The following is a 27389-nucleotide window of genomic DNA, read 5'->3' as shown; positions in this document are numbered from 1 at the left end:
GGCCACCTGTGGGACGTACGCTTGGCAATTTAAATTATCTTTGGTGTCGAAGGCTGTGAACCCGCTTGTAGAAGCCTTCTTCCGAAGTTTCTTTTAGAGCTTTGCGTTCTTGCAGAGATAGCAGCGCGAAGGGGTGAATCTGGTGAGGAGGCTTGCGCGTATTCCGAACAGTCCTCAAAATTCTGGCAGCCAGTTTTCGTACATCCAATGTTGAACAGAAGTCCCACCAGCTTTGTCGGCTAAGTTTGTCTAGGTAGCGCCTAAAGAGTGTGCCCGTCGGCACGCCCAAAGATCCTCAAGGATTTTCGTGCTCAAAGATGTCCTTTCGGCGCACTCGCCCATCGCATACAGCGTTTCGTATTCCTCATCATTTAACGGTATTGTGCCACTTTCGGCTGTGAGTTGTGTGCTTGATTCCAGACAGTGAGCTAATGTGGAGGCTAATTCCACCTTCTGGGTTGCAGCTGTAATTCCCCTGCTCACTGCGTCCTTTTAGGTATCCCAATTTGTAGACTTTAAGTTTCCTCCTTGATGACGCCTGCGCATTACCATCACATATGACAATTGGGTAATAATCACTACCACGTGTTTCTAACTCAGCGCCAAGAGAAGCTTTGAGCCGCTGCATTTGTGACGAAAGTCACATCAATGCAGCTGGCGGTCGTCAAACCTCGGAGGTAGGTTGTGCTGCCGTCGTTTAGGGGCTAAGTTGAATACTTTGCAAAAAGGTCGGCATGTTTCGCACCTCGTGCACATTAGTGGGAGCTGCCCCAGTTTTCAATGTGAGCGTTAAAGTCTTCACAAATAATATGTGGCGAAGGAGTTATCAATATTAAATGTTCAAGCCTCGATAGGTCTAATTGCTTGCCTGACTCTAAATATGTACCTGCGAGAGTGTAGACTTGAGTGCAAATTACTGTCAGGGCACACACGTACTGTCTGTCGCTGTGAGGCAGGACTTCAACCAAGGAAGCCGGAATATCCTTGCGGAAGCCTATCAGCAAACTCCTGTCGTCATCTGGTCGCTGCGAGTGAAGGAGGTGGTAACCGTTCAATCGGAACTGGTCTCCAACACCCGATTATGATATAACAGCGCAAGGAAAGTGATGCGCTCGAACCAGCTGTCGAAAGTCTGCTTCTACTGGAGACCACGTGCGCTCCATTGAAATATGGCACACATGCGCGGAAGATGTGAATGGTTAGATGTGGTGGGGCTATTGCAGAAGCCATATATATTGCAGTGTTCAGATGCGGCCCTGTGGGCCCTAAGATGCTGACACCAACGGCTCCATGCCAGAACAGCTTCTACCTCAGGGAAACTTCTTGACGACAAGACAAGAAGGCACGGACAAGGCGCGGTCAAGAGCCTTGAAGGCTGCAAATAGTATAGGTATCAGTGATTCGAAATATCTTGTTCTGTGCCAATTTGCTGCTTTTGGTAAGTCATCCTGTCACGGTGTCTCAGGTCGAGGGCGAGAGTTGGCATTTGTCGTGCCTTGTGTGGAATATAGGGTTAACTTCCCAATAGGCGAAGAGATCGAAGGCTTGCCACGCTTTTTTAACAGCAGATGCGTAGAAGTTTCCAGCTGTCTTGTCTTCTTGAGTTTCTTTATCTTGGTCTTGTATAGATGCAAAAGAAATTCATGATTAGGTGGCAGCTCATCATGTTTGGGTGGTTTTCCTTGTGCTTATTGTTCCACTGTGCGCGCAAGCGTAACAGCTTTCTTTTAGGAACATCCTCCGTATGATGCGGGGTGTGGGCCATCGCAGTTTGCTCATTTTGGTTGCGCTCTCGACGTACATTGCTGGTGTGAGTGAGTGCCAGCGCGTACTTTGCAGCAAAGGGGGCCGGTGTTATGTCTTGAGATGTGTCTATGTCTCTGGCATTTGAAACATTGCGCTGCTGGTCCAGAGTATTCAGTTACGGGGTAACAGGAAAAGCCTAGTTTAACTCGTTTAGGTAGCGGGGAATGTTTGGTTAATCCCAATATTATGGTGTGGCTACGTATCTCTCTGATGTTTCCCCCGTCTTCATGAATGTAAGCGGTGCGCCTCCTTGCGGGGACAACGCCTTGCTCACAGAAGTACTCATGCAAGTTTTCGTTGGGGTAATTGGGAGGTACGTCTTCAATTTTCCCACAGCTTACTGTGTACGGGTATGGAACGCGGGCCTCTACAGCCATTCCAGCAAGTTCTGTCACTGCAAGCAGATGGTTCGCGGCGGGCAGCGTCGATACCGAAACTATCAAGCTTCCATCCTTGTTGAGACGACGATGAAGCGCCTTTTCTTGGGCCGACATCACAACCGCTGTTGCCACGACGTTGGGGATTGGTTTTCCATGTCTCCTCCTTCTTTCGTAGGCCTGAATACGACAGGAACTCCATAATCATCCTGTTTCACTTGTTTGCGAGCCCATTGAGACAAAGTGTGAATGCGGCTCTGCTTGAACCAGCGCTCTAGGCGGATCCTCTCGCTAATTCAAGTAGTAAATAACATCATCATCATCAGCCTGACTACACCCACTGCAGGGCAAAGGCCTCTCCCATCTCTCTCCAATTAACCCTGTCCTTTGTCAGTTTCCGCCACTGTATCCCCGCAAACTTCTTAATCTCATCCGCCCACCTAACTTTCTGCCGTCCCCTGCTACGTTTGCTTTCTCTTGGAATCCACTCCGTTACCCTTAAGGACCAGCGGTTATCTTGCCTTCGCATTACATGCCCTGCCCAAGCCCATTTCTTCCTCTTGATTTCAACTAAGATGTCATCAACCCGCGTTTATTCCCTCACCCACTCCGCCCTCTTCTGATCTCTGAACGTTACACCTATCATTTTCCTTTCCATAGCTCACTGCGTTGTTCTTAACTTAAGCTGAACCCTCTTTGTTAGCCTCCACGTTTCTGCCCCATAGGTGAGTACCGGTAGGATACAACTGTTGTATACCTTTCTCTTCAGGGATATTGGTAAGCTACCATTCATGATCTGAGAGAACCTGCCATATGCGCTCCACCCCAGTAAATAACGAAGCGCCACAAAACAACTATTATGGTGCTTTTGGCTGATCTCTCGCCAGACATCAATTCGTCGTAATTTTCAGTGTACTGAGGGGGCTAATGATGGAAAGCCTTACAGCGAGCGTTCTCGACTAGCCCAAGCATCTGAGGCGTGCTCCTAGAGTAAGTAGAAGAGGCTTCCGAGACGCCCTAACCCAAATGACACTGGACTGTACTTCACTAACGACAGATGTGACGGTAGATTTGAGACTGTACTCGGATGGAAAGCCAAGAGGAGCCTACAAAGAGCCGCACCATCCCTAAGCGCGTACGGACTGAAAGCTGCATTTCAGCCAGAATCATAATTTTGTGTGCGCTACCCACCGACATTACAGCGATATGAACCGGCAAGGCATATCTTTGCCGCTCGAGGCTCTCGTGATCATTGAAATGACAGCCCGTAAGAACCTCGTCGCCGTAGACGTGCTATTTTTGCGGCACACCCAAACTTGGTCGCGGGGATTTTAGAAGACTTGCCTGTACCGATGGTTGTACCGGTCCGACTCTTTATCTTGTTGTGCAGCGTAGAGGCGTGCTAGTTGACCAGCCTGCACGGCGTCTTGAGCAAACTGCTCAGCGTCGGCGTAAAGGTGGTCATCGGTTGCGCAAGGGAGCATTGCATCGAGCACCGTCGGAATCTCCCTGCCGCAGAGTAGGCGAAACGGTTTGAAACGTGTCGTCTCTTGGAATGCCGTATTATAGGCGAGTGTCACGTACGGCAGGATCGGGCCCCAAGCCTTGCGCTGGGCATTGACGTACTTCTCCAGCTGGTCCGCTTGGTATAATTAAGCCGCCCTGTCAGAGCGCTTGCCTGCGGTTGGTAAGCAGTAGTTTTTCGATGAGTCGTATCACTGAGTTCAAAAATTTCGGCCATCATCTGCGACGTAAGGCCGCCCCTCTGTTGGCAATGACGAAGCCCGTTGTGCTCTAAGCGGTGCGGGCCGGGCGCTATAATTTTTCATTCCTTTTTACTCGCCCACCCTAATTTTTTTTTGGCAATGACGTAGTTCGGGCAGCCGCCGTGTCGAAGTACGATCTGATTCATGAAGAAATCTGCAGCCTCGGACGCTGCCCCATGAGTTGAGGCTTTAGGTTCCGCATATGGAGGAAGAGGGAGTTAGTCAAGATAGTCAGTGGCAATGTTGATGCACTGGTTGCCACCTAAACCTTTGGTAGCATGTGCATCATAAGCTTATAGCGCATCGTAGAGCAGATCATCGTAGTTTTTATCAGTGGCAGTGCAGCCAGAGTAATTGGAGGTATCTTCGGAGGGGGTGTTTTGACGATGGCATTGCCATCCCGATAGGCCTTACCATATGTTCCGCATAGACAGGCAGACGCTTTGCCGGCGGAGTTCATATAAGAATACGGCCAGCTCAAAAAATGCGTCATCGGCGCTCTCCTCCGTGAAGTCACAGGAGCGAATTATCGCTGTCAGCCCCCTCTTCAACTGCCCTACAATTGATGGGAATTACTTTTCGATTCTCTGTTTTATTTTTTTGTATTTGAGATCCGAGTTTCGCCTATTGGTGCTTTCACTCGCCTCTCGCTAGAAATACCCAGTAGTGTGACTGGCTGTCGTCTGCTGTTGTGCAGGCTGCCTAATTATTGAATCTTTGCTGCATGGTAGGTGCATTACGTTTTCTGCACAGTGCCCGAGAGGAGGCATGATTTAATGTCTATTAATCACCTATACAAATAAGTGTGCGCCCTTGGACTTCACGTCATGCTGATAATTGAGCGCGCACATGAATAAAGGCCGTCTTCGTAATGAGGTTGTTTTTTTTTTCGCAGGAGCCTATATCACCAATTTTAATCGAGACGGATACTGTGTAAACCTGTCTACCCACTTTTGTGATAATGACGCCAACGCGGAATTCCCAGTGAACGATGGGCTGGTAAGTGGTCAACCGCGGCAAGCTTGCAGCTAGTCACTCTGTGGACTGCGTGCTGTGGAAGTTCCTTTATTGCTGTAGTTAGATGTTCTTTCGCTGCCATATAATTTGTAATATACCAGCTCTTGCCCAGTAAAATGCAGACGCTTTGGTAGGCACTACCAGGTTGCATAATGATACAACTGCATCACCTGCTCGTAGTATGAAGACACCAAACATGACAGCTCAGTGGTTGCGCACGAAATGCAAATGATCTTTGGTGAAGTGGTAGACACCACCCCGCTTAGGAGGAGGAGGAGGAATAAAAGGAAAGGCAGGGAGGTTAACCGAAGATTAATCGGTTTTCTACCCTACACGAAGGGAAAGCGGTGAGGGGATAAAAAGTTAAAGAGAAAGGACAGTAACAGAAAATTGAAGACACATGGAAAGTCAGCGTTCGTTAAAGCCACAGCCTATCATGCAGGCCAGAAGTTCGCAAGAAGCGGAGCAGTTCCTTGGAGGCCTTCGCCACCGACGATCGCCGCGGCCAGTGGCCGAGAATCTTTATTTCCGTCAGTGGGCGTAGATCCAGACGCTCCAGCGCACGCCTGAGAGACTGCCTTTCGGCGCTGTAGGCAGGGCAGTCACAAAGAATGTGGTATATTGTCTCGTCATAACCGCAAATGGCTCATGCAGGGCTATCAGCCATACCGATCAATAAAAAGCAATGGTTGGTGAAAGCTACACCAAACCGCAGGCGACACAGTAAAGTTTCTTCACGTCAGCTTTAGATCTGGGTCCAACGATTATTAACGTGAATTGGCAAATTGGCCAGAATTATATGCGGCAATCGTGGAAGGTGCAAAAAGCGAACCTCTGATTGCTTTTAAAATGCGGTTCGGAGTTCTATTAAGGCATTTACCGCACAAAGCGTTTGTAGAAAGGTTGTTTTATCTAAGTGAATGAATGGGCCTTGATTTTATCTCGGATATAAAAGCATAAATGTTCGTGTTCCTCAAGTTTCAGGAAACCCAGCACGCTAATGGCTGCACACGAGACACGGCCTTAATATCTGCTTTGAGCTCCGTGGCTTATGAGCATGAATGAAATAAAGACAGAGAGAGAAACAATTTAATGAAAAAACAGAGAATTAGCCGGCGTTTAAAAATCACTGGTATGCTACTCGGTGTGGGGAAGATAAAGGCGGAAGGAGAGTGGTATGGAAAGGGTAAAATAAAAGAAACAAAAGGGGGAGAAGATAAAATGCGGAAATTGAATGCGCACCAAGGTGCATCGGCGATTAATGATGTAACACATGAAATTCTGTTGTGCATGATCCGACAAATAGGGTAACAACGTTAACTGCGTGAAAATTGCATGAGGGTAACATGCAAGGTGGAATTAGAGCTTGTGAAGATCTGCAATGTCATTTAAATGTGCAACCCGCCGCGGTGGATCAGTGGTTACGGCGCTCGGCTGCTGGCCCGAAAGACGCGGGTTCGATCCCGGCCGCGGCGGCCGAATTTCGATGGAGGGGAAATTCCAGAGGCCCGTGTGCTGTGCGATTTCGGTGCACGTTAAAGAACCCCAGGTGGTCGAAATTTCCGGAGCCCTTCACTACGGCGTCCCTCATAGCCTGAGTTGCCTCGGGACGTTAAACCCCAATAAACCAAATTAAATGTGCGACCAAAAAGTTCATTGCATGTCTCTGTTTCCAAAGGCAGGCTAAGGGACCTAACACATTGCTAGAGGCACTGGAGAGAGCTTCTAGATGAAATATTCGTAGCAAGCACGCTCGTCAGCATACGCAGGCACACAAGCTCGATATCTTCCACAGTTTCGATTTAGCCGCAGTGGTCACAAAGCAGACTGTTAATTTGACCAAATCGGTATCGTAAGGCGTTTGTAAATAAATCAAATTAATCTGTCAAGCTTTACTCTTTACGCGAGGAGAACACAATTCCTGATCTTTTTTTTTGCTTTCCGAATACCCCTTTATTGGCAGTCCTTGAAGGAGTATACACACCAGATTTTGGTTCAATGTTTTTTGCTTTGAAATGATCGGTAAGCCATTACTCTACATCAATCACCACGTGGTGTTCGCCTACGACCACTAAATAATGTATAACTGAAATTTTCGCGTGCACTGTGTCAGCTTGGGTTTCAACAGCTGAGTGATGACTAGACGTCAAAGGTCACTAAAGTTCTCGTGAGGCATGAAAGAATTGCGATATAACCACTTCTTCACTCGTTTCGATTCCGAAACTTCAGGCAGACTCGCTTTAGCATTGCAGAGAGTTGAAACGACCAAGCGTGGGGTAGGAAGCTCCGGTTAGTTTCGGCTTTCAGCTATTCCAGCACAATTAGTGGTCGAAGGAGACTTTATGTTTGAAAAAAAAATAATGAAAAAATTAACCGGCTGCGGAGGTGGCCGAATAGTCTGGTGCAGTGGGAAACGAAGCTGCTTAATTATTTCTGGCGGCGGTTGGAATCCTGCTTAAGAACAAACTTTTTTTCACTTAGAGGCCGGTTTCATGACAACGATACGACGCTCCGGTTGGCTTCACTCCGACTGCTACGGGCGGAATCGACGGTGGGGTCTGAATTTCCGGGACAGTGGTATTTATGGGAGGTTGCTACCCCTGACCAAGCAGCGTATTTATCGCAGTTTTTTTCTTCCGTCACGCGACGTATACTGACCTTTGACACGACTGAAATGACTCGGCCAGCAGTTGAAGCTGGAACAGCTGTGAGAAGAGCTGCAATTGCGCATTATTTAGAGTCGCAGGGGAACAACTGGTGGTGACCTATGTATAGTAACGTCCTACGCATAACTGCGAATGAGAGATCACGGCACCGAAAATTCAGTGTCTACTCTCCTTGAAGGTGCGGTTTCTACGGACTTACATGACCAATACATTATTGTATAGCTTTAAGTATATTCTCATATTTTATCATCGAGGATGCTCAGCGAGATCTTAAAAACGGGAAGCGAACATCCTACCCCACATCCTCCTAGGACCGTATGGTGACAGGTTAGGACACCTTAGGCAAGAAAGAAGACGATTCTCACTGCCACACGAACAGCTTTACTCCTCGAATGACCTTGAATAGAGGAGAATAAAAACAAACATTTAGAACACCTTAGGCCAGAAAGAAGACAATTCTTACCGCTACACAAACAGCTGTCCTTCTCGGATGCCATTGACTGGAGGGGAAGAAAAAGAAACACATATCCAGTGCTTCACATTTTACACCAGATCAGACCCACACAATACTCAAGTTACTGTCCTTGGGGTGGAGGAAGGCCCACGCTCTACCTTACATCTTGGGAATGCCAGGACAAACCGGACAAAACGTTAATGCCATAATAATGCCATATCCGACACACGAGCAGTGGTAGGAGGCCCTGACTAGGGACAACCCGGACCAGCCAGCCTGGATCATCCAGCTAGCCCGCAAGTCAGCTGCGGCCAGCGGAGTCCTGTAATTAATCATTTTCTCTCTCTTAGACATTTAGAGGCATTTGGCTTTGTCTTTTTCGACTCCGTGCCCTATCGGAAGACGACGCAGATAGCGCGGGGCGCAAGACGGGGCATATGAACACGAAGTGAGCGTGGACTGGACTCGACGCCGCCTCCGCTCAGTACGCAGGGTAACTTCGCTGCAGCAGCAAACGCTCCAAGCAAGTTATACCGGGTCTACGGGTTTTGAAGCAGTTAGTTCGGGTCTACAGGTTTTGCAGGCGATTTGCAGCAATTTTATATTGTAGCCGAGTCACACCCTTTGGTACCGCTTTATTACTGAATGTCCTCAAGACAACTTTTTTCCTTTATATCTGCAGCACCACAATCTGCCATCGTTTGTGAGGTTGGACTTGGGAACCTACCTTCTATACACGGGTATCTACCAAGGAAGCGGCCCGTAAGTGCGCAAAACACTAACCTCTTAATTCCTTCCTTTACCTACGGTCTTCATAGTAACAAAAAAAAAAACAATTTCCACACGTGTGCACAGTGTCGGTACAGCCCATGCAAGTTATTTGTTCAGGGTCACTACTTAGCAGCAGTCCGATTTTAGTGAAAGCATGGTACAAAATCTACCTTATTCATGCAAAATCACCGGGAACCCAGTAGAAGCGTAGCATTTATTTATTTCAGATACTGTCAATCCCATTGGGATTTTTGCAGGATGGGCACATAGTAAGGAACAAATCGAATACAAATGGAATGGCATACATTAAAAACACTGTTATTTGCAAGTAATTACATGATTATAGGTAAAAAGCCACAGATAACAGAAAATAAAATGCATAACGAAAGAGCGTTTTTCCCAGAAGAGGGTGCAATTTTATGCATTATAAGTAATGTGTTCATACAGATGCTGTTACATGCAGTGATACGAGTGGTCTGTTGTACTTGTATAATTATGATTTAGTTATCGCGCAACTGTTCTTCTACCAGAGTTACAAAATTCTGCAAAGATGTATTAGTAGTGATAGAGGGGTTCAAACTACTCCATTCTTTTATGGCAAGCTGGAAAAATGAATATCTGAAACAGTCGGTTCGGAATGCGTACTCTTTAAGAGTTAATGGGTGCTTATGCCGGGATGGTCTGGATTCATCTACAGATATATATAACGAAGTATCTATGTCTAACGTGTTATGTACTAATTGCAACAATAATTTAAGTCGTGCCAGTCTGGCGCGTTTCTGTAAAGTAAGGATACATGCTTGATTTAGTAGTTGGGATAGTGAATCACTTGTCCTGCATTTGTTAAAGATAAATATAATTGCCTTTCTCTGCACTCCTTCTAGTTTATTAATGAGCAGTTGTGTGTAGGGAAACCAAATCGTGTTTCCATATTCGAGAACTGATCGTATAAATGTGTTATATGCTAAAAGTTTGGTCTCCGGTAGCGTTTCTCGAAGCCGTCTTCTAAGGAAGAACAATCGTTTTAGAGCAGATGATACTATACTGTTCATATGTGATTCCCATCTTAGATCATGCGAAATGATTAATCCAAGGTATTTGTGTTCGTGAGCTGGGGTGAGCGGTGGTCGAAATTTCCGGAGACCTTCACTACGGCGTCCCTCATAAGTTGCTTCGGGAAGTTAAACCCTAATAAACCACTACCAAACCTTTGTTTTTTATGGGTTACAGATAAGAAGGCTGTTTTGTTAATGTTCAGTTCCATTTGCCAATTGTGACACCAAATTACTACTTCATGAAGGGCGCTGTTTAAATCATCGTGGTCATTTATAGAGTTAATTTCGTTGTAAAGGATGAAATCATCGGCAAAAAATTTAATTTTAACTTGTATGTTAGAAGGCAGATCATTAATGAAGATAAGAAATAAAAGTGGAGCAATGACGCACCCTTGGGGTGAGTTAAGTAATCCTCGATCCAGTTGATAATAGGGCCGCTACCTAAAGTTGATCTAAGTTTGCTTATTAGTTTTTTATGGCTTACTCTGTCAAACGCCTTAGAAAAATCTAGTGCAGTCAAGTCAATTCGCTTTTGGTTATCAATGCTCTGAAATAAATCATGTGTTAGTTCGAGTAATTGGGTGATAGTTGAAAGTCCCCTCCGAAATCCATGTTGAACAGGCGATAAAATGTTCTCTTGCTCAACATAACTGGTGATACGCTTTAGTATAATGTGTTCCAATAATTTTCCTACCGTGCACGTTAGTGATATCGGTCTGTAATTTGAAACGTCATGTTTGCGTCCTGTTTTGTGTATAGGAATAACTTTCGCTATTTTCTATTCATTAGCTAGACTACAGTATATACTCACAATAAATGCCAGTACTCACAATATGCATGCCAGTACTCACAATAAACCTATTAAGGTAACGAAAGAAACGTTGCCAATGCAACGTTTATTTATTCATACATCCTTCCAATCTCATTTTCGATTGTGCAGGAGGGCATAGCAGGGAATCTAACACAGCGATTGAAAAGTAGCCCAGGAACGCCACCTCACCCTTCTTAATACTCCTTGCTCGCCTACTCGAGCAGGCACTGTCTCACAGCGCCCCATGACACCCGACCTCCCCTTTTCTCGGGGTTCACTTTCCTTTCATTCGCAGGCCACAGCCGAAACTCTTCCAAGCGACCGCTTTCTCATCCATATTAGAACATCTCTTTCCCACATCCCTCGATGTCATCCCGTCATTCACACTGAATGGCAGGCCTTTTGCACTTATCTAACCTCCGACTCCTTTCAATTCTACGACGACTGGACGTCGCGCATCTCCGCAGCGCTGATGTCCAGTAGCCGTCGCTTTCGCTCTCGTCACCAATCCCAGACCCAGACCCTCAACTTCTCCGCTTATGCCGTCGCCGTAAACGTCTTCAACGCTCCTTTCGCTCCCAGCCCCACAGTGCCCAACTTTCCTCCCGGATCACTGCTCTGCGCGCCGAGATCGTCGCCCACTGCGCCTCCCTCGAGCACTCTCGTTGGAGTGCTCTTTGTGATGGCCTTGACTCTGAATTGCATTCGCGATCCGCATGGTCTCTCTTTAATGCAGTACTAAATGCACTCGATGAATGTGGTATAGGCGGACGTCTACACAATTGGATTGCAAGCTATTTGACAAACCGGACAGTCTACATGGAGACTCTTGAAGGAGACACAGCAGATCACCATGTTGCTTGTGGGGTTCCTCAGGGAGGAGTGCTCAGTCCAACGTTGTTCAATCTCGTGCTCATTGGCCTTTTCAAACAACTACCGAAGACTGTTTCGATATCCGCCTACGCAGACGATATTTGCATATGGACATCAAGTGTCACGCGTCCCCAAGTGCAAGCAAGATTGCAGCGTTCGGTTTCCATTACGTCTGCGTACTTGCGCCGTCAGGGGCTTGAACTTTCGCCAACTAAAAGCGTAACATTGGCTTTCCCACGCAAGTTAATGGCGTGGTATCCGGTCACAATCGACGGGCAAATTGTTCCATACGTAACACATCACAAATTCTTAGGTGTTACGATAGACCGTGACCTGTCCTGGACGAAGCACATTTCTGTGCTCAAGAAAAAGCTCGACAGCTTTGCAAGCATTGTGCGGTGTATGGCAGGAAAATGTTGGGGTCCCTCTGAGCGATCTTTACTACACGTGTACCAGGCGCTGGTAGTCGGTCTTCTCAGATACAGTGCACCCGTTCTCTTGGGGGTCAGACTATCAGGCCTGCGTGCGCTTGAAAGCGCGCAGGCTCGTGCTTTAAGAGTATGCTTGGGTTTGCCATGTAAAACTTCTACATGGGGCACATTTTATGAGGCCCGCTCTTGCCCAGCACGAATTTATTTTCAACAGGAGCCACTTCGTGTGCATTTGCGGCATCTGACCAGGCATCGTCATCACCCCCTGACCAACATTAGTGCGGTGCGTCCAGATGCAACCTTTTCCAGAGCCCTTTGGATGCAGCGCAATGCAGCGCCTTCGAACTACGCGCCACACCAGATTGCGGAGGTGCCACTTTGGGCAGTACCAAAACCATCTATACGGACAACAATTCCAGGTATAACAAAGAAGACGCACATTCCAACAGTCAGACTGAAACAGCTGGCGCTGTCATACATTACATCTATGTATACTAACACCCAGCATGTTTTCGTGGACGGATCTGTGACGACCACTTCTTCAGCTGCAGCGATGATAGTGCCAGGAAATGCCTCATGTCACCCTTTCAGGCTCATGCACAAAACGTCCTCTACGGCAACCGAATTGGCAGCCATACGAGAAGCCGTACTTTATATTGGTCACCAGCCAGCGCAGCAATGGACTATATTCTGCGACTCGAGATCGGCATTGCAGGTCGTACAAACTTATCTAAAACCAAGGGCATGCGAGCAGCTAGTTCAACAGATTGTGCTTTTGTTAGCCGAAGCTTTCCACCGCGGGCATATCACAAAGTTTCAATGGATACCGAGCCATTGCGGCATAGCGGGAAACGAGCGTGCTGACGCCGAGGCTCGGATGGCACATAGTGATGGTGCTTTCATTGAGATAGCCTTTTCCAGATCAGACATTGGAGCCTTGTTGGCGCATTTAATGCAAGCGGCAATTCAGTCGCACTGGCATGATTCGAGTCATCAACAGGACCGCGTCTGTAAGCTTGACGCTGGCTCACGATTACATTTGCCATCTATGGTGGTGCGACGTCATGGGACTTTACTCCACCGGCTACGGCTTGGCGTACGTTGCCTACACCAAACACTATCTTGACAAGATTGGCATCGAAAGTAACCCAAATTGCGCACAGTGCCACACTCCAGAGACTATTGGACACCTTCTTTGCGAGTGCCCGAACTGTACTGCTGCAAGAAGAACATTGGAGGCGACCGTGAAACAACTCGACTCTCGCCCTCTCTCTGAGGAGACTCTTCTGGGCGCCAGGACGAGACGTTCTGATTGGTGGCGTGTGATAAAGGCCCTGCTCAACTTTTTGTGTGAAACAGGCCTGGATACTCGTCTGTGACTGCCTGTGCACAACCTACATGGTTAATGACATGTGTCGGTGTTTGTGTTGCAGACACCAGTTTTACGAGTTTTATGTGCGTCTACTAACCGCGATGCGAGTGCCAGCCAGTGTGGTGTGTGTGTGTGTGTTGTGTGTGTGTGTGCGTGTGCGTGTGCGTGTGTGTGTGTGTGTGTGTGTGTATAGACATCACCCGTGAAACTCATTGTATTATGCCATCATCAGCCTTCATTCGCACTTTCCTTTTCCTCCTCTTCCCTTTCCCCTGTGTGGAGTAGCAGGCCAGCGCCATGTTGCCACCGGGCGACCTCTCCACCTTTCCCTCATTAAAATTTTTTTCTCTCTCTCTCTCCTTGGCACTAAACCTGTCCTTGCTCCCACTCTAGCTTAAGCCCTCACTCAGGGGACTCTCTCCGATGTTTTCGACCAGCTTGCCTCTCTGTATCTCCCGCCCCCTCTGACACCTTCCTACCCGGTGTACTCGGGTGGACCTAACCCCGATCTGGACCACAATTTTACTCTCCGGCAGCTCGAAGCGGCTATGGCTGCGAACGCTACACGCTCGGCTCCCGGTGAGGGATACCATTATATGCACCACACTTCGTAACCTTCCTGACTGCGCCAAAGAATTCGTCGTTCAGACCTGCAATGGAGCCTGAGACAGCGGCTGCCTACCGAGCTCCTGGACCTACTCCCTCATTTCTATGATTCTAAAGCCGGGAAAACTTCCCTCTCCCTCTAACCTCCGCCCAATCTCTCTGACGCAGTGCGTTGGTAAGATCCTTGCGCGAATGGCCCTGACCCGGCTCTCTAATTTTCTTGAGGCGAGGGAGTTCTTCCCCCCTTCTCTCATCGTCTTCCGACGCCGCGTCTGCGCACAAGACATGTTGCTGATTCTCCAGCACACCTTTCTCTCACCTACCTCCACCCAACTTCACGCACATGTGACCTTCCATGCTCGCAAGGCCTTCAACGGTGTTTGCCATGACCACATCCTTTCTCAAAACGCCTCCCTGGACTGTGGCTCCTGCATGTACTCTGATATCCGCTCATTCCTAAGTGAGTGGCTCGCTTTCGAGTAGACACCCATCTGTCCGACCCCCACCACCTCACCCGTGGCTCTCCTCAAGCTGCTGTTCTCTCTCCTACCCTTTGCAATCTTTCTATGGCTCCTCTCTCCTCCCAGCTAGCTGAAATTCCCGACCTCCACCGTATTTTTACGCCGATAACATCACTCTCTGGTGTTCGTCTGGCTCTCCCAGTCACGTACGTGGCCTAGATCTCACTGACTACTTTCTCACCACCGCTGGCCTCTCCTGCTCCTGAGAAATCCGAGCTTCTCTTTCTCAACCACTCCTCATACCAGCACTCGCACAACCAGTTCGTCTCTCTCCACCTTTCTGGCTCTCCCATTTCTGTCGTATCCCTGTGCAAAGTTATTTGGCTTTCCTTTGCATGCGGCCAAGAACGTGCAAGCCCTCCACCACGCTGTCACCCCCTGCCACTCGGTAACTCACCTCTTGCGGCCCCTGGTCACTCGGCGCTCAGGTCTCCACGAGGCTCTTGCGTGCTGAGTTGCCCACTCGCTGGCCCTCAGCAAGGTCTTGTACTTTGCACCCTACGTTTCCTTCACACGGACTGAACTAAACGCTCTCGAGACTGCCCTCTGCAGTGCACGTAACTCGTCGAAGTAGCCAAAATATCTTGTGCCACGGCGCCAAGGGTAACCACATTTTCGAAATTCTAAAAACTGATATCGAGATTACCGTGGGCTACGCGCCTCTCAGTAATTAAGGAGCCTAACAATGTTAGTAAGAATGTTAACTATTCATTATTACTTAACCACCCTGCTGTTAGCACGTCTTAGCTGCATTCTGATGAACTACACCAGTGACAAAGCTATGCCGGAAAAAGCGCTCTTGTAATTAAAAAAAGCCAATTTTTTTTTAAAAAAGTGCAAAGACTTACGTGAAACACCCTATATAACCAAGGTTATAAGCGGATTTCAAGGTAAATTAACTCAATTGGCAGCTAGTGCTCTTCTGTCTCTTATGTTCTTCCTTGTTTTCTTGCACCCGTTCACTTCAACTCAGGCTTGGTGAAGTGCGCGTGTAACCAGCAGCAGCTGCACGTGTAACCAGCAGCTGCACGTGCTGCACTTGCAAAACAGTGAATTAGTTTTTGCCAAGGCATTTTATCTATGGTTTGTTGGCTGATATTTGAGAAAAAAAATCTTAACAGTGCGGCGGCAATATATCACCGCCAGCGTTTTGGATAAGCCTGGGAATGAAATTTGGACTATGAAGCTCGAAACCTGACTTCTGTCCACATTTTAAGTACGCCGTCAGGAAAGTACGCTGCCGCAGAGAACACTCTTTCACAAATGAAAGAGGTCCCCTTCGTCACACTTGTTTAAACGTCCCTAATCTCCACACTGACTACGAGAGATGCAGCAGCACAGGGCATAAGCCTTGCACAATTTCATTACACGGTGTGTGCACTGTCCATAGACTCTTGTCAATCAAGTGTACTTATGCCCAAATCCTCTAGACAACTATATTGAGTCTACAGAACCTATTGACACCCTTTAGACAATCCATAGATTTTCTCTCAAGTGAACCGCAGCTAAGTCACTCAGGAAATGAACACTAAAGCATGATCAATGAGTTAGGCAGGAAGAGCAGAAAGGTGGGTCTAAAAATTAGCATGCAGAAAACCAAAGTAATGTTCAACACTCTAGCAAAGGAACAGCAGTTGAGAATTGGTAGCGAGGTTCTGGAAGGGGTAAGGGAGTACGTCTAATGGCCGCTGATCCGCTGAATGAGCGTCGTAATGGCCGCTGATCCCGATCATGAGGGGGAAATAACTAGAAGAATAAGAATGCTGTGGAACGCACATGGCAGATTCTCTCAGATCATGAATGGCAGTTTGCCAATAACCCTAAAGAGAAAAGTATACAACAGCTGTATCCTACCGGTACTCTCCTATGCATGGGGCAGAAACGTGGAGGCTAACAAAGAGGGATCAGCTTAGTTAAGGACAACGCAGCGAGCTATGGAAAGAAAAGTGACAGGTGTAACGTTAAGGGACAAGAAGCGGGCAGGGTAGGTGAGGAGGCAAAAGCGGGTTGATAATTTCCTAGTCGAAAACAAGAAGAAGAAATGGGCTTGACTGGGCATGTAGTGCGAAAGCAAGATAACCGCTCGTCCTTGAGGGTAACGAGGTGGATTCCAAGAGAAGGCAAGCGTAGCAGGGGGCGGCAGAAAGTTAGGTGGGCGGATGAGATTAAGAAGTTTGCGGGGATACAGTGGCCGCAGCTGTCAAAGGACAGGGTTAATTGGAGAGACATGGGAGAGGCCTTTGCCCTGCAGTGGACATAGTCAGGCTGATGATGACATTTAGGAGATTTTTTGTCTCTGACAGTGTGTAGACTATGAATAGACAAAGCGAAATATCTACAGGAAGACAACATATTCGATACGAAGTCTATAGAATTGAATTGAATTTTATCTCGGATTATCAAGGATTTTTATAACAAGGTGTAACTTAGAACACCTGGGGTTCTTTAACGTCCCTCAGATCGCACAACCCACAGTTGATTTTGCATTTCACCTCCATCAAAATGCAGCCACCGCAAACGGGATTCGGTCCCGCGTCTTTGAGCACAGGACTTCAGTGTCATTTCCACTAAGAGAACTCAGCGGGTATTAAAAAAAGAACTCTCTGCTACTCTCCAGCTGTAAATGCATTTACGGAAATCATAGCAGAACATTGGAGCCACAGGGTTCCTTGCACCTTTAGCTGCAGAGCGACCATATCCGAAATACTGACACCACAGAAAGCGCAAATGCTGAGAGCACATGTCCATTGCAGACTGTTAACACACTGAGAAGGCAAACGGTAGTAGTTAAGGTAGTAGTTTTGTCAGCTCGTACTGCACAAAATGACGGTGATGTCATGACAGAAATGAAAATAAGAAAAAGTGAACATAGATTGTATGGTGTTGCATCAAAATGTTTTTTTGCACGTTGAAATAAAACAACGTGATAACGCATGCGTTTCCTTTCTTTCTCATTTTCTAATTTAGGATTAGATTATACAGACCACGTGGTGCTGTGCCCGACCTGAAGAATCCATCGCAGACGGGCATAATCGTGAGGATTGGCATCCGAGTTACATTAGAAAGTTTTGTATTTACAACAGATTACGAGTCCACGCCGGTGGTAGCAGTTTTCAAGGACCTTGTCCAGAACGGCTACAACTACATACCACGCTTCGAATCAAATTTCAACGTTAGACATGTTCTAATTGTAAGTACGCCTGAACGATCTATGCTGGTGTTATATATTAGCTTTTCAATGTGCCTTACTTCACGTTAGTGTCACTATCAGGGGAGGTGGTTTATTCGCATATGCTGTGCGCCTATTTTTTTTTTCTAAATGCAAATTTCAGTGCGAGCGAGAAAAGTGTATGACCCTAATTTTGGAACTTCTTTGTAAGTACTACTGTTTCAACGGTACGTAGCGCAGAACTTTCATAGTGAGCGCTCGTGTGTTCAGTCCATGCTGTAGTTTTCGATGCCTAGAATCCTATCACTTGCTGTAATTTGTTCAGAACTCTGGCATGTTGATCAGTCCAGCAATAATGCTTGACATACCTAATGCCAAGAAAGCGGATCGACATAGTGGTTCGACAAAAAGAAACTGATCACAAAGCAAAAAAAGTTGGCTATGGTTTAGCTCTGGTTAAACCTAGAGGATTGCGAAAGCAACATCTGCGCGTAGCCATATATTGTTGCGTGAGATACATTGCCCACAGTATCACAGTTTCGCGTGCTCTTGCAAGACCATACTGCGCGAGGAGCAAGTGACGTCACTACGCACAGCTGGCGTGCCTAGCCTAGCGCGCGCTCGCCTTCCTTTCCTTAAAACGATCGGAGTGTAAAACGTTGACAAAGCCAACGCCAATGAACACAACACAAAGGAGCTAAGCCACTGCCAATTTTATATACGCCACAAACCACGCAGATGGCGATGCGCAATCACTACTACGCATCAGGCAGAGAGGGAGACTGTCGGCGAGGCGGTGGAGAGCGCGCGGCGGCGGCGGTTCCGGCGGCGGCCCCCGCGCGCCAGCCGCGCGCCGTTTGACGTCACTCGCTCCTCGCGCATGCGCAGCTTGGCCTTTCCAGAACTCTCAGAAATGGCTCGGAAAAATAAAAGCGGAAATAAGTGACCCACGTTTGCTAACTGATACGGTAAAGGCCAGCGCTAGTGATGTCACTGCAGTCATTATGCTTAACGTGACGACGCGTTTACTGCATGCGAGTGAGATGACGCTGGTGATGATGCATGATGAATGTTATGGTGATCCAATCGGCGCCAATATTATTGACAGTCCTTGCACAGCAGTGGCGGGTATGCACCAGTTTTATACACGAGTTCTGAGAGACTGTTCGTTGAAGAGGATTTGTTTTTAGGACGAAGCCTTCGCATGCGATTTTCGTGGTGAACTGCATATGCCACATCACCGTAAGGTCGAAGTTGCCGACAACCTAGGTTGGCGAAGTTCAGTAGAATGTGCCAGAAAAAAAAAACTGATGAATTTCAAGTTGCTTTTGAGCTAAGCCTTGAGAGGCACGTATAGAGCAGCGAGGACGATGTCGTTCTCATTTTGGTGGCCGCGATGCCACATGCGGGAGTGGGAGGCAGCACCAGCGGCGCGGCTGACCGGGCGTTTTTGCCCCGGCAACGAAGCGGCGCTTGTTTACTTTCTAGGAGATAAGCGCGGTCCATCCACAGCTCTAAAAGGCAGAGCACAGTCGATTTCGTGACGGCATGGGCGTGGACTAGGAGATTTCTCTGTGTTACTAAAAACCAGACGTTGAGAGCCGTGAGGACTAGGAAATCCCATTCAGCCAACTAGCGCCACGTGTTCGCGACAGCCTCGAGCACCTCGGGCGACCTCTTCTTTCAGAAACCACAGCTTGTTGTCCTGACGAGCTGTGGGTTTGCAGGCGGCGTTGCATTCTAGCAGGGTAGTTTGTAACTACTGGAGGTGGCGAAAGTTAGGGCTGAGAACCTACGTTTTGCTCACCTAGCGATAGTCGCAGAGGTTGGGCTCTGTCGTGGTGGCGCTCGCATCTGTGCCTCGTCGTGGGCGGTGCATGCACCTGAGAGTAACCATGGCTGGCTCTGTTGGCCCGGGCTCCCTCTCTTTATTGATTTATGTTTTTCTAATCTATCGAGGGGACCATAAAAATTGCAAAGAAAAAAGTGATCATGCGGTCGAAGACGGATGAGCAGCGGACTGTAGTTTACAAGGTATAGCACGAAACACGCGCGTGCCAGAGACCGTCTCCAAGTTTTCGGTACAAATATGTTCTTTAGCTGCCGTAGCTAGAAAGTTAGTAATAAATTTCAGTTAATATGCTGATGCTTTTTACCGCGCATGGAGGGCACGAAAACCTTATATAATTTTCTTTGTTTTTGAGTGAAATTGCCCTCTTGTGATACTTTAATGGTGGTGCAGGCATTGAAGAAATGAATAGCAAATAAATTAAATACAGCAAAATTTTCAGATCGCGTCGTTAGAAGTCTGCAAGGGATGACCATAACGCTACTAACATGTTCGAAAGTTCGTAGTAGAAGTATGGGGTAGGTAGCTACAGAAGATATTAGCACGCAAAATGCGAAAGTATGGAAGCCTCGAACACATCAGTGGAGCAGAACTTTCAGGTCTGTCAAAGTACGCATAAAATGAGCGACGCATAAAATAAGCGACGCTAAACTAAGATGTGAAAGGCACACGCAAGACAGGACAGGCGCTGTCCTGTCTTGCTCATGCCTTAGGGCCGTTTCACATGCTGCGACTACAACGAAAATAGCCGGCCTAGTCGGTGACGCCGCAGTGCCATTTTCGCACAGTGCTTTCACATGCAACGCGTACCCAGCGAATTCGGTCGGAGGGACACGCAGGTTGCTCGATGTTCGCACAGACAACCCAGATTAAACGCGACAGAAACGCTGCACGGAATGTGTTGATGATGTTGTGACCAGCGTGTTTTTAGATGCAAGGCAATATTTCGTATGTTTTGATTAGAATAAACAGTTTTGCTTACGCCGCGGGAACTGCTCCCACGTGACCCCACGCCGAGACGGCGCGTGACGTGACCTCACGTGGGAGCTGTTGCCGCGGCCGGTCACGACGCGCGCGCTCTCTCGCTCGCGCGCCTCGAGGCTCGAGACCAGCCGTGGCCGCGGCAACAGTTCCCACGTGACGTCACGTCACGCGCCGTCTCGGCGCTGCCCATTGGTCAGTCGCAGAGCGAACGCACCGACGCTGCGACTGAATTCCAACCGGACGGAACTTGGTCGCAGGCCGTCTGCGGCTAGACCGACGGCCCTCCCCAGTCGCAGACCGACAGAATTCGCAGCGTCGCAGGCGAGAATCGCATGCATATGAAACCGCCTTTACGTGTCCTCGTTTAGCTGTGTTGGTTTCATCTCTATCTTGCAATGTCCCAGCTAGCTCAAATCGAAATTTTGCTAAAACTTTAATCCCACCACACGTGCCAGCGTTTATATTCAAAGAGGTGGTGGTTCATGGTTGCCAAGCACACCAGACGTCAGGCGGGGACACATGTGCGAAAAGTGCGTGCAATTCGCCGCGGCGCGTCGTTGCGATCGTCGTCGCAACGACAGAACGCAGCTCGTTGCATGCGTCCAACCTGCTGGATGTCAACGACGAGCCGCGCGCGGCAAACGCAACGACGGGAAGCGGGAGACAATGCGAGCGCGGAGAGCGGCAGCGTCATGATGACGTAGAGCACGAGGCTCAGGGCGCTCGGGGCCGAGCCACTCCGGACCGGTCTGCAAGCTTTGATGCGGGCCGCCGGCGACTGAAAAACACGCTAGTATTGTTTGTTCACATTCATAGCAAGCCCAGGGATAGATGCATGTCAAAATTGCATCATTTCTGACGATCGTTGGCCAATACCGAGTTGCTCGTAAAAGTGATGACGGCGATACAAGCAAATTTCATCCCACAGCCGCTTCGGTGCTGCTGCTACTTGGTGCCGTTCGCCTGCCGTCTGCTAGCTCCGTTTCTGAAGGCGTCGTGGAAATCGAAGATATATTTTATTATGGGACGAGTTCGCAGTAAAGCGATGTGAATAGTAGGCTTTTTATTATAGCACAGGCGACTTCCGAAGCGCCGTCAGCTGCGGCTTCGACGCGAAACCAGCTAGGCCTAGCGGCGACTAGGGCAGCCGGCACCAGCGCGCAGTTCGCCGCCCGGCGTTGGCGCAGGCGGTGTTGTTGCCGAAAGATCCTCTTTTGCACAGGTATATTGTCGTTGCTCAAATCTATGAAGCATAATCTCTGGGACATGGCTGTTTTGTATTTTCTTGTGCGAACGTGAAGTACGCCAAGCATGCCGGCCGGCCGGCTAGCCTGGAGCCCGTCTGCCAGCGTCATGAAAACGAGCTAAAGTGTGTTCTTGACTTAAATAATAAACTCTGGGATGAGAAATGTGAAAAATATGTCATTTTTGAGGATCGCTGACCAATACTGAGCTGCTGGTAAAGATAACGACTGTGATACAAGCAAACTTCTTGCCACAACCGCCTCGCAGCGGTCGCTGGCCTGACGTTGGGGTCCGGCTCGCCTGGCGCCCGCTCGCTCCGCTGCCGAAGGCGTCGCGGAAATTGACGATACTATTACTTTATTGTGAGATGATGCTGTTGACAGTAGAGCGGTGTGTGGAGTAGGCCTTTTATTATAGCTCAGGCGACTTCCGAAGCGCCGGCCCCTGCGACTTCGATGCGAAACAGGCTATAAGCCTAGCGACGACCACGGCAGCCAGGCAGCAGCAGAGCTCGTTGCCCGGAGCGCCCGCGAGCGGTGCCGTTGCCGAAAGCTCGCAACATAAGCAGGCATGGCAGCGCTGAGATTGGCTTGAGCTTTGCGCCCATGTCATAGGGCAAAACGTCGCGAACGTGGCATATACGCGGAAAGTGTGTCAGCTAAACCTGTCCCATATAGTTTTTTTTTTGCTTAGACGCTACAAAAGGTGACCTAGGATATCGGCCAGAGCGGCCACACGCAGCATGGACAACGCCGACGGGAACACCAGCACACCCCCAAGTGGGGGCTCCACTCGCGATGTCTCTAGGATCTCTATTTCCCTTCCCCATTTCCATGCGCTGGATGTTCAACTGTGGCTAGCCCAAGTAAACACCCATTTTGCTGTTGCTTGTATATCACCACAGACGCGGAAGTTTCATGTCGCTGCGTCCCTACCACCCGAGATGTCCCTCGATGTCTGGGACCATATCTTAGCATAGCCTGCCTCGGCGCCTTTTCACACGTTGGATGCCGAGCTGATTAAGCAAACCACGGCCTCTGAATACCGCCGCATGCAACAGCTCATTTCCTCCGAAGAATTGGAGGACCGGAAGCATATGCCATGGCTGCGGCACACCCAGCAGCTCCTGGGTGACAAGAGTGGGGTTGTAATAGGGGGATAAATACGTTCGCCCCGTTTAACCGCAGCTGACACAGTTCAAAAACGCCGACCCGACAACGTGATCACGAGCACTACCGAGCGCACGCCAGCCACTGCGGGCTTTGCTTTCAATGGGAGCAAAGGAACGACACATTGGCTGACACAAACAAAGAATTTATTGCTGCAACAACAATAACGCTAGCTAAAAACAAAATACGCTAAGGAATCGAGGTCGTCCGACTCACCAGCACAGTTACGAGCGAATGCCCGCCCACGCTAGGGCGCGCGAGAAGCTCCGAGGCGGGCGGAGCGAGCTAGAGGGCGAAAGTCCCCACTACGCGACGGAAGGTCAACGCGCGTTGAGTACCCGAGCCAAAGAGCGAGCGCTTTCCCGCGCGCGCGCACGCAGGAATTACGCCGTCCGTGGCGCTCGTGTTGCTGCGACGCCGACGCATCCTCGTGTTAGTTAACTAGAAAGGACACCGCCAGGAAACAAACCTTAAATAAGACGAAACGGGCCGAGTCTCCACACTAAGCTGCCACTTTCGGTTACGCCTTGCTTCGCGAGCTCTTTCATCAGCGCTTGTCGCCATCGGTCCACATGACAGACCGATAGCCGATGCTAAGAAGCTCGTTGAGCTTGCGCACTCGGTCGATTCCTTTCATCCTACGGTTTTTGGTGCGAAAGCACTTCTAGCCGCACTGCCCGCGTTTCAGCGGTATGTGTCTGTCTGAAGCACCTGAGTAGCAACTGCAACTGGCTCACGGGTCAGTGGGCACCTCGCGCTGTGAGTACGCGATGGCACGACCTCTCTGTACATATAATAGATGCTTTTCACCACCACCACCACCATCACCGTCCACCGACAAACTCATGTATTTTTGCGCCTTTCCTTTTCTCAAAATCAACGGAGTCTACAATGTTGTCAACGCCAACGAACCCAATGAACGCCGACGGCTTATCTAATGACTCTACGGCGGCCTATTGCTCCTGTGCTGTGTTTCTGCCAAAGCGTTGTCAACGCCAGCGCATGCAGGGCATAACTTCTCTATCACCACGACCAGGTGCCTCAAAGCGCGAATGACGCATCCACTGACCCGGGGAGCGAGCTATGTGCCTTTCTTCAGAATTGACGTTGGCAACGTTGCAAACTCTGTTGATTTTGAGGAGAGGGAAGACTTATAACTGGTTTCCTGGATCAGTGGACACCTCAATCGCGCTTTGAGGTACGCGGCAGTGGTGTACATCAGCAAAAAACCACGTTTTCGCACAATATTTCGTGCTTAGCAATACTGAACCACTAGCTAATTTTTTTCTCGACGCACTCTCGGCCTACCAAACTGCTGTCATCTCTTCCCATGGATCTCAGATGGAATTAGAGAGCCACCGCGACGAGTTCCATGCCGAGATTACTCGTATATCCTATCCGACCACCTCGTTTCCCTGGTAATACTGGTAATTACTGATTCTAATCACTGATAAAGATATGCATCTAGCCTTTATCAGTGGCCCTGCCTGCTGAGAAGGGTTGATATTTTTTTGCAATTTGCCATCGGTTTGCATGGGTAAGAAGCATATGGGAACCAACATATTCATGGCTTTTTTGACGCCTTCCCAACAATAGTTTATGCAAAATTGTTTATACTCTGCACTTTGCGCTTCTCTTATGGTGAAGTAGAGAATACTTAGAAACGTAAACTATTCAAAGCCAAGCAGCAAGGTAAGGCGTATTGTATCCCGTCTTATGTTTTGATAGCATGCGCTGAGGTGGCAGCTCATTATTTGGTTATACTGTATAGAAAATTGGTAACGAGGTACCCATGTGGGCTAGTTGGTGTACATCAGACATAACTTGACCAGCGAAAGAACGAGACACGAGGAGAAGAAGAACAGCGTTGTCCTGTGTTCTTCTTCTCCTCGTGTCTCGTTCTTTCGCTGGTCAAGTTATGCCAGAAAATTGGTAGTCTGGGGCTTTCTTCCTGCGCAATGTACAATAGCTAACATAGTCACAATGCACAAAATTGGCTGCAATGATAAGGTCTTAAATTACTGTCCAATTACCCTTACAAGCGTAAGCTTCAAAATATTCGAACACATTCTTCACAGTGCCGTTATAAAACATTTCGAAAATGATAACTTCGTTGCGAATATGCAGCCTAATTCACTGTGCGCTAGTGTGTGCGTAAATTGTTGTTTATGGCATTTCCATGTGTTGTTCGAAATGTCGCATCATCAGACTATGGCATATGTAATGCTTGATTTCGTTTTTCGTCCACCTGCAATAATGCCTTTGGGCGCTGCATGAATCCTGGAATAAAACAAAATATCGCCGTTCCTGACCGCCAGCAGTAGTGCAAGGAGCTTAGACGCGATAAACGGCGTGATCAGGCTATTGTAAAGCATATCACGATAGTAAAGAGGGACAGCAAATTTTCTGACGGGTTCAGTGTTGCATAAAACGGCGTTGAGTAAGAGCTAGGTAAAATTTGAGCTGCGAACATGATTAGGTCAGACGGCTCAATCCGCCAGCTAGAGGTTTCCATCGGGTGGTAATCTTTCATTTTTGCTGTCATCATTCTCCTAAGAGAAATGAACAACGCATACCCACAATAATACCGCAGCTCTAAAGGGTGAACGAGAGTCAGCTTACTCAGTTTTAGAAATCACCTGCGTTCTTTGAACTGCTTTAACACATTGTATTTTGCGTTAGCATCACAAGCAGATGAAAGAGTAAGTGTCAAGGGACGTCCGACGCTGCTCCTATCCGTACGATACAATCAAAAGCATGAAACCGCGCTAGCACGCGAAGTGTAGTAAAGTGTACGGGACAGCCTTCTTGCTATCAACAACAGCGAGCATGCTCAAAACTCACGTGACTGTACAAAAACGCAACCGGAAAAACCTCCAACCTAATCGAGGAACTCTGACTCTTCATGAAGCAAGTGCACTGTAGCCAAGAGCGCTGAAGCTAGTGTCTTGTCTGGCCTACGTAAACGTTTCCCGACTGAACGGGTGTTTTTTAACGGACGTGGTGTTTTTTCTCTCTTTTCTCTTTTCCAGGAGTCAACCAAATACACAACGTGAAGCCCTGCTGATACCAGCCCATTCTCTCGCAAACATTTCCTTAAACAAATTCATACGCTTCTCGGAAATAATAAAGTCAAGCATCGTCGGTGGCAGGGACAAAATGTTTGTGTTAATTCACACTGTGCAGATTACATCATGTTTATTTAAGGGCACCGGATAGGACCAGTACTTCCTATGCATTTTCAGGGTTACTATAGACCGGTTTTCTCATCTGCTCCAGAACGTAATACCTGAGTATTTCTTTTACTTTGCTCCTTCTACTGCCTTGATTCATTTTAACTAGGATTATGGTTTTGTGGCAAACACTAAAAGTTTTATAGTTATCCAAATCGATAGATTTTTGTTGCTTCTAGTAGAGAATAGCATTCTACTAGCAAAAAAAAAAACAGCCGCATAACAGTCTACCATCCAAGTTCTGCACATTTGCATCTCTTTGTAGATAAAGATGACAGAGTATCAATATTCTGCGCCTTCCAGTTTTTATACGAACGAGTGAAACGTAACACGAAGATTACATTTGGGGACAGCAAAATTCAAAGGGAAAATATATATTTGCTTCAGATTGAATCGGAGTAACAGCTCGTCGATTTTGTAACCACTAGCAATGCAGTTGTACCAATCAAATTTACCCAATTTTGCTTCTCAATTTGCTCTTGTCTGCCACGCTCCCTTTCGATGGTAGTTAACACACCCTTAGTTAATAATCAGGTGAGCAAAAACTTCCTGCTTGCTTTCGACGACTTTTTATTGCAGGCATGCAAGCGAGAGCAAATTCCAAAGAAACCCGCAATGCCTTCACACCACTTGGTTTTAATGCAGTCACGTTTAAATTCTCATTTCACAAAAATTTGTGGCTTCTCTCTCACGATTTTCCCTCATTGGTCGTTAGGGACATGACGTCACTAACAACGCGTGACTGCCAGAGAACCAATCATAGAGCAGCGCCAAAATTTTACAATTTGTGAACCCAAAAATTTTGAAGTCGGGCCTCCCGTAAGAACTCCAAAGGACCCCTAAAATTCTGGAACTAAGCCCACCCAAGGGGATTAGTGGATGTATTAAGGCCAATTGTTCGGTCGGATTAGACGATCTAATATGAAAATCTGATGGAATGTAATGGAATTTTCAGGAAGGTTATGACTCATGCATGCCATACAAAGGCACTAGAACAGGTTCCAACGAGAGTTTTGGCGGGAATATCACAAGAACAATACCTTCATTGTAGAAGCAGTAGCAGGCAAACTGAATGCTGTCGCATTTTCTTTTTTAGGAATAGGGTTAAGGAGTCTCCAAGGCTTATTTTTTGTTTTTTATAAACCAGGCTCGTCGATGGAAAAGCATGCGGGTCACTGATTATCAACCAAGACGATTTCTGCGGTCAAGATCGG

General features: G+C 47.9%; 1 protein-coding gene across 1 annotated transcript in view; it reads left to right on the top strand.

The window, feature by feature from the left end:
- The window catches only part of LOC149367864 (uncharacterized), a 70358-nt gene extending 44289 nt beyond the window's left edge, over positions 1–26069 (top strand). The window contains exons 5-8 of the mRNA XM_089567428.1: positions 4845–4948; positions 8769–8848; positions 17494–17716; positions 25975–26069. Coding sequence (XP_089423554.1) covers positions 4845–4948; positions 8769–8848; positions 17494–17716; positions 25975–25998 — 431 coding nt within the window. The 3' untranslated portion in view covers positions 25999–26069. The remainder of the gene's footprint in view (positions 1–4844; positions 4949–8768; positions 8849–17493; positions 17717–25974) is intronic.
- The last annotated feature ends 1320 nt before the right edge of the window (positions 26070–27389 follow it).

This window comes from Amblyomma mixtum, chromosome 1, assembly GCF_055824585.1.
Source record: "Amblyomma mixtum isolate Tamu chromosome 1, ASM5582458v1, whole genome shotgun sequence".
Lineage (NCBI taxonomy): Eukaryota > Metazoa > Arthropoda > Arachnida > Ixodida > Ixodidae > Amblyomma > Amblyomma mixtum.
This window is presented reverse-complemented; position numbering and strand designations above follow the sequence as displayed.